General features: G+C 48.6%; 1 protein-coding gene across 1 annotated transcript in view; it reads left to right on the forward strand.

Annotated features, from left to right (window-relative positions):
* The window catches only part of Carm1 (coactivator associated arginine methyltransferase 1), a gene marked incomplete at its 5' end in the record, with an annotated part of 50,144 nt that overhangs the window by 34,876 nt on the left and 7,248 nt on the right, over positions 1 to 8,020 (forward strand). The window contains 4 exons of the mRNA XM_026778914.1: positions 1 to 95; positions 979 to 1,083; positions 4,269 to 4,379; positions 5,306 to 5,483. The exon at positions 1 to 95 is cut by the window's left edge and continues 4 nt beyond it. Coding sequence (XP_026634715.1) covers positions 1 to 95; positions 979 to 1,083; positions 4,269 to 4,379; positions 5,306 to 5,483 — 489 coding nt within the window. The remainder of the gene's footprint in view (positions 96 to 978; positions 1,084 to 4,268; positions 4,380 to 5,305; positions 5,484 to 8,020) is intronic.

Consider the following 8,020-nt stretch of genomic DNA (forward strand, 5'->3'; position numbering starts at 1 on the left):
TCTACAACATCCTGAAAACCTGTCGGGGCCACACACTGGAGCGCTCAGTGTTCAGTGAGAGAACAGAGGAATCCTCAGCTGTGCAGTACTTCCAGGTGAGTTAGCAGCTGTCCCGGGCCAGACAACCACCTGGTGTTTCCTCCCCGACCTTCCCACAGGAGGGTCACACAGCACAGGCTAGACCCACATGAGTGCTCTTCCTGGCTCTGTCCCTTAGTAGCTGTGTAGCCTCAGCGGGCGTTCACTACTTGCTAGGCTCATCTGTGAAGCCCAAGTTCCAGGTGTTTAGAGTAGTGACTGAACTATAGCAGTGTCCTAAATCCTTGCTGAGTGTAAGGCATTGTGTGAGCCATCTTACATGCCCGGAAGCACTTGGACTTTCCCAACATCTGTTATTGTCCCCATTTTACAGATGAGAAAACTGAGGCTCAGAGAGGTTAAATGATTTTGCTCCAAGTCAAATAGCTCTTATGCAACAGAGCCACGATGAGAAAGCCAGGTCTGCCTGATGCCCAAGCCTGTGGCCCTGCCAGGTGCCACGCTGCATCCTGATCGCCTGTTGTCTTACAGAGAGACACTGCACATCACCTGCCTGGCGCTTTGAGCTCTAGGGTTTTGTTCCAACCATTCCTCTTCTTTGGGACCCTAAGATAGAACAGTTGGCCTCCAGGTGTTAGAATCCCATTCATGACTAATTTTGTGGTCTCTTGGGTGGCCTCCAGGTTCAGGTGGCATCTATCTAGCTGTGTCCTTCAGCCATGACAACAGTGATGTGTCCCTCTTGGGGACTGCTCCTCAGACCCCTGCTCCCACTTATGGAGCAGCTGGCTCTTGTCAGTTGTGTTCAGGCTGGAGGAGGGTACATGACCTCCCAAGGGAGGTTTATGCTGTCAGGCCCTCCTTCCATTGTAGGGCAGCCAGGGCTGTGGCAGTTTGTTATGCCATGTGCCGTGTGCTATTGGTATGTCTCTGTTCCAGTTTTATGGCTACCTGTCCCAGCAGCAGAACATGATGCAGGACTATGTGCGTACAGGTACCTACCAGCGTGCGATCCTGCAAAACCACACCGACTTCAAGGACAAGGTGAGCCATCAATACAGAAAGCCTCCTGAACCGAGGCTGTGGGTACCTGGGAGACTGTGGCAGGGACCTCCCTTGCCTCCCTCCAGTTCTGTTGCCTTTTTTTTCTATTGTTAATCTGAGTCAATCCTCCATTTTCTTTTAGTTAAAATTATGTTCATTTTTCGACTCCCCGTAGAAAACAATCACTTCTGCCTCTTCTAGCATGCCTTTGGTCATACTGACTCAGCTGTATTTATTGGGTGGAATATACTGAACAAGCATTAAGTTTTACATGGACTGCTGATGCCAGCACTCAGGAGATATTGCCAAGAGGGCCATCAGCTGTAGGATTGGGGTGCTTTCCTAGCATGAAGAAAACTGACTTCCAGTCTAACACTGCAGAAAAGTAAAATAGCTTTAGATACGAAAGTTGATGTTTTTGGATGTGTGTGTTATAAAAGAGTAAGCTGGGCGTGGCAGCATGCACATTTGATTTAGGTAGAGGCAGGTTTAGTTCTAAATTGGAAATCATCCAGGGCTATACAGTGAGTCCCTTTCTCAAGAAAAGGAGGGAGAAAAAAAGAGCTGAGAATAATGAAGCCACACCCCTCTCCTAGTTGCACAGATAGATGGCTTCTGTGGGGAGCGGCTGAGCTCTGCAGTAGTAATGGACCCTGGCTGAGCCTTCTCTCATCCATCTCAGTTCTAGTTTAATCTACCTCGAATAAGGGCAGATCCCATGGACTGAGGACTCCAGTAATACAGAACCCCACCCCTCAGCTTTAAATGTCAGGGCCAGCCCCAACTGCCTTTCTCAGGTCTTATGACAGATGGCTCTGAGTTGGGGTGCCGCAATAGCTGTTTACCCAAGCAGCTCACAGAGTTCAGGGAAGCATGCTTGCCAGCTTATCAGAAGATTCCAACAGTGGAATGAAGACATTGGGAACAGTACTAGAGAGAGTGGCCTCACTGCTTTTTGGAGCTTCTAGCTACCCACTCTGCCCCATCGAACTGAATTCAGAACTAGGCCTTTTCTGGCTCTAATGCTGATGATGTGTTAATTGGCTTGGTGAGAAAATCCAGCGAGATCTGTCCACGTGTTCTTGGCCTTTTTAGCTAGCACCCCTCCTCCAAGCACAGGGTAGGTAGTGTGGAACCCTTTTGAAGTGTCTTTGGTGGTGGGGGGGGGTTGTTGGAAGACCATGCCTGCTTTGTTTTCCAAGCTACATTTAGACTCAGTCTTCCTATCTCAGCCTCCTGGGGCCTTGCCTCACTGACTGGACACTCCTCCACAACACCATAACCCTACTCTTCATACTTTTACTGCTCTTCTTCAGCCTAGGTTGGTGGTGCATATCTATAGTCCCAACACTTGAGAGGCTGAAGCAATAGAATGTCAGGAGGGGCAGGGGGGAGCTGCTGCTGTCTTTCTGGTCTTCTTAGTACTGTGTAAGGTAATCAGAACCTTGTGATGAACTAGGCTTTCTGTTGGATGATTTGGCCCAGCTTTTGGGGTAGACAGACGCTCTCAGCATGTGTCCAGCAAGCCAGGCAAGGCTTAGATGTTTGGTAGGTCAGACATTTCACATGTAGTTTTGCCTTATATATGATCCCATTGTAAAGGGAGACACATCTCCCTGGTCCTTTTTTTATTTGTTTCTTCCCTCCTTTCTCTTTTTTTATGGTGGAGGGGAGAATTTAGACACGGTTGTCTGGGGTAGCCCAGGACTGCCTTGAACTCACTTTCCACTTGCCAAGTACTTGAATTACAGATATTCATCACCTTATCCCATTTAGGGCCTCATGTTCCACACAAGGAACAGCCTTCCCTTCTCATCCTATGGCTCATTATTTGTTTACCCTTTTGTAGCAGGTGGGAGCTTGTGCCTTTTTTTGGCAGGGGGTGGGGTGGGGAGTTTCAACAGGGTTTCTCTGTGTAGCTTTGGAGCCTGTCCTGGAACTCGCTTTGTAGATCAGGCTGGCCTCGAACTTTGCCTGTCTTTGCCTCACAAGTACTGGGATTAAAGGTGTGTGCACGGGTATCTTCTTGACTTGAACCCAGGCAGTGCTTGGGGCCTTCAAATCACATGGATTTTTGGTGGTATTGTGGCTCTCCCGGGGCCTGGGCCCATTTCCACTTTGATCCAGAGCTTAAGAAGAAGCACAATCCTAGCAACAGTGCTACCTATGTAACTTACCTCTGTACCTGGGCTGTTTCTCCTTAAAAAGCCCACACATGCCACCCCAGAAACATCTGTCCTTTTTCTGCTTAGATGGAAGCAACCCCACACATCCAGAACATGCAGGATTCTGCCAAGTTCATGTCCAGTCTCAGCTGAGCTTCAGGTTTGGGTCACTCACCTGCCTAGCAAAGACTGCTTCTGGAGATAGAATTAGCATTGGCACAGGACACACTGCGTACAGAAGCCCACACCACTCCCTTCAAGACTTCAGAGCCCTAGATGACAACCTCTCCATCTCCTACAGAGAGGTTCCTAGCCTGTACCCCAGATGTTCCAGCCACTTTCAGGTTATAAGGTTGGGACTGAGCAAGAGACCCAGGCTCATCTTCCCAGAAGCCTGGCTTTATCTCCATGTTGACCCCAGTCCCATAAGGGGTAGCTCCTGAAAGTGAGGACCTACCTGGCTATCAAGCCTTACATTAGTTCTGTGTCTCAGCTTTTCAGCATGTGGATGGGCAAGAACAATGAGTCTCTGGCACCAGGACAGTTCATTTAGCACCTCTCTGGTTTTTGTCTCTCTGTTCTTCCCAGGTCAGCCATGTATTAATCTTCGAATAGAGTCTATATAGGCTAGGCTGGTCTTGAATTCATGGTCCTCCTACCCCAGCCTTCTCATTCTGGGATTATAGGCATTTGTCATTGTGCAGAATTGCTTTTTGTTTTGTTTTATTATATGGGTATGAGCATCTATCTTTGTGTATCTGTACCATTAGCATGCAGTGCCTATGAAAGCCAGAAGAGGGCAGCAGATCTGGAACTGGAGTTAAAGATGGTTGTGAACTGCAATGTGGGTGCCAAAAATTGGACGTGGGTCCTCTGGAAGAGTAACCATTTCTCCAGCCCCCTGAAAACAATTCTTTTGTGGACACATATTAGTTGTGCTGTTATTTATATTGTTTGTGATGGGCATAGTTGTGTGGTGTTTGGCGCATCTGTAGCCTCATACACATATCATTTCTCCAGATTGTTCTCGATGTAGGCTGTGGCTCTGGGATCCTGTCATTTTTTGCTGCTCAAGCAGGAGCCAGGAAAATTTACGCAGTGGAGGCCAGCACCATGGCTCAGCATGCTGAGGTCAGTGTCCTACTGGGGCCCAAGCCCTTCCCTTCTCATGTCCTTCATTCTATACCCACTGAGAGCCTCTAGGGGACTTGGGGACATCACTGCTGTTCTTTGTCTCTAGAACCAAGTGATTACAGGCAGGAGAGGGAGGCCACTGGGCTCTGGTGGCAAAGCCACAATGACTAACCAGGCATCCACAAGGATGTGCTCTCATGCCTCAGGCAAAGTGGCAAAGACACGGCCCCTGTATTGGGAATTCTCAGTTTCATACATCCTGTGCACGTGACAACAGGATTTCATTTTGCCATATCCTTGGTGCCCTCCCACACACACTTTTTTCATGGAAAACTTAATTTTCAAGTTTAGAATTGAAGAGGGGTAGATTACTGTGCTCATATCCCTGACTTCCTACTTCTCAGGCCCTTTACTAGACAAAGAGAGTCCCCTAGGTCCTTCCAGACTGTTCTGTGGATACATTCATGAGCTTGGCTCCCTCTCCTACAGCCTATGTCTCATATAAACAGGAGCACTGCCAGCTTGCTCCTGGATGTTCCCTAGTTGCAGATCTGGGACTATGAGCCTCAGTCAGCGCCTTCAGAGAGCTTCCATGCTAGTTCAGTCTTTCCTGACCAAGTGCCTCTTGCTTTTTGTAACCTGTGAGCCCTTTGATACACATCCTTTTATCAGGTTCTCACTGTGTGAAAGACAACTTGGCTAGGACTAGGCTACAGCTTTGGGGGTAAGCATTCCCCCTGGCATCAGGGACATTGGTTCCTGAGACAGCTGGACCACAGAAGTCTTTTTCCCATGGTTAGGATGTCCATAGGGAAAGCAGAGGGGGTAACTCATGCCAGCTATGAGCAGAGACCATCATGAGCTGAGAGGTGAGGAGGGCCTATGCCAAGCAAGCACAGGGAGCTTTCTCTCACCTCCTTCAGGTCCTGGTGAAGAGTAACAACCTGACAGACCGCATCGTGGTCATCCCTGGCAAGGTAGAGGAGGTCTCATTGCCTGAACAAGTGGACATTATCATCTCAGAGCCCATGGGCTACATGCTCTTCAATGAACGCATGCTCGAGAGCTACCTCCATGCCAAAAAGTACCTGAAGCCCAGTGGTGAGTGTCCCATGCTCAGAAGCACTGAGGTTGTTGCTGAGCCTTTCAACCAGAGTAGTTGACCCCCTGGGAAAGTCCCACTGCTACCAGCAGCCTATAGGTGTGGCTACTTGTCCTGTTGTCTCTCAGTGATCTATATACAGAGATGGGATTTTTTTCCTACCTCCTACCCTAACCCTGCCTGCTGGCTAGGGCTTCTGTATCCTCAGCCCCCCAACCTCACCCCACCAGGCATTGACAAGCCCCTGAAGGGACCACAGAAAGTATCTGGTGTCTCTTGTGTATGTTTGCCACAGAGCCACCCCTAACAGGACAGAGGCGTGAGTCTGGGAAGGGCTGGAACTCCATCACTGGTGGTCTCCCAAGGGTTGTTCATTCCCAAACTGGAAATCTTACCCAAGGCAATGTGGCCAGCCTACTCCCCTAAGAGCTAAGAAGTGGGCAGGTGAGAAGGTGTACATGCCTAAGGATGCAGGTGTTATATATGTGTAATGATATATGAAACTATATACAGGTGTGTGTGTGCATGGGTTTATTGGTGTGTGTTCTTATGTGAAGGTGTATGGATGGTGAGGGTCTGTGAGTGGTGTAGATATGTTTGTGTGTGTATATATATATATTTTATTTTTTTTATTTTTATTTTTTTATTTTTCGAGACAGGGTTTCTCTGTAGCTTTTTGGTTCCTGTCCTGGAACTAGCTCTTGTAGACCAGGCTGGCCTCGAACTCACAGAGATCCACCTGCCTCTGCCTCCCGAGTGCTGGGATTAAAGGCGTGCGCCACCACCGCCCGGCCCATGTTTGTGTATATTTGAGGGTGTGGGATGTGTGATGGTTTGTAGGTGTTTAAGAATGTATGTTTACATGTTAGAGTCTGGGGGAGGTAGGTGTGTGTATGAAGATGTGAAATCTTAAGGGTAAATGGGCAGGTAGGTGTGCCCTGAAGGTATGGTGTATGTGAAGATATATGGGTGGGTGTACACCAGCCTGTGTGTAGATGTACGTACATGTATTAAGGGCATGTTGATATGTCATTTCTGTCCATACTGCTGATTGAGTGCCTGCACCAAGTGGCATGTTGGCAACTGCCAGTCTGGGATCTGTACTCTGCTGTACACAGTAGTGCAGCCCATTTCTCTGATGAGTTCTGGGGATGTGTCTGTGTCTGAATAGTTCTTTAAAGGTACACGTGTGTATGTGTTTGTGGGAGCCCAAGGACCTGGATCTAGCAGTAGCCTCAGCTAGAGATGAGCAACCAAGCAAGTGCTGTTGGCAGCTTTGGTGAATGTATGGCTTCCATGACTCTTCTGCCTAAGAGCCAACACTGGCTCAGTTCCTGTAGGGAAGAGGTGGCCGTATTTCTCCATGTGTGTAAGTGTGGGACTCCAAGCTGCCCTGAGTGTTCCTTTCCTCCCCTCTGGCCGTATTGGTGGCTAAGCCTATGAGGTGGAAGTGACTTGGCCCTTGTGTGAGACCATGCAGGAGTCAGGCCTGTGAGGTGGTTTTCATCCCCTCAGAAACCCTTTGAGGATTAAAGGCAGCCTGTAGGAGTCAGAAATGGGTTCCTTATATGATGCCCCACCTGCCTCTGTCTTCTATCCCATTGGCCATAGTTGAGCATTCTAACCTAGTGTGAATTGGGAGGGAGGGAGGCCCACATCTGCAGGCCATGTGTTTATTCTGTGCAGGATCAGCCTTCACACACCCGCTTCTCCCTGCTCCCAACCTAGCCCCATTTTGCTTATTCATGAGTCTCAGAGGAGGATCCTCTACTTCTGTTTCAATCACATGGCCAAGCCTGGTATTTGGGTAGTCCTGGCTGAGCGATGCAGGTTAATCCCCAAAGAGTCTAGGTTTTTCTTTCACTCTGTCTGGAGCAGTCCAGGCATACTGGACACCAAGAGGCTCTATGCTAGCACTGGGACCTGGGGATAGGCCCACTCCCTTTATTTATTTATTTATTTATTTATTTATTTATTTATTTATTTATTTATTTATTTATTTATTTATTTATTTGTGTCTTTTCAGGGCAGGGTTTCTCTGTAGCTTTGGTTCCTGTCCTGGAACTAGCTCTTGTAGACCAGACTAACCTCGAACTCCACAGAGATCGCCTGCCTCTGCCTCCTGAGTGCTGGGATTAAAGGCGCGCAGCTGCCCACTCCCTTCTTGGGGTAGATGAAGATCAGTGAGATGAAAGCAAGTGTACTGACAGACATGGGTGCTGGTGGGAGATGAACTGATCCAAGTGCCTTGCTGCTACATAGGGAAAGTTTGAACTCATCTGTGGATGATGGTTGAAAATAAAAATCACCAAAGAAAAAAGCCTCTGAGTCAGGCAGTGGTGGTGCATGCCTTTAATCCCAGCACTTGGAAGACAGAGACAGGCTGTTCTCTGAATTTAAGACCAGCCTGGTCTACAGAGCTAGTTCCAGGGCAACTAGGGCTACCTAGAAAAATCCTGTCTTAGCCGGGCGGTGGTGGCGCACGCCTTTAATCCCAGCACTTGGGAGGCAGAGGCAGGCGGATCTCTGTGAGTTC

Source organism: Microtus ochrogaster, chromosome 5 (genome assembly GCF_000317375.1).
Source record: "Microtus ochrogaster isolate Prairie Vole_2 chromosome 5, MicOch1.0, whole genome shotgun sequence".
NCBI lineage: Eukaryota > Metazoa > Chordata > Mammalia > Rodentia > Cricetidae > Microtus > Microtus ochrogaster.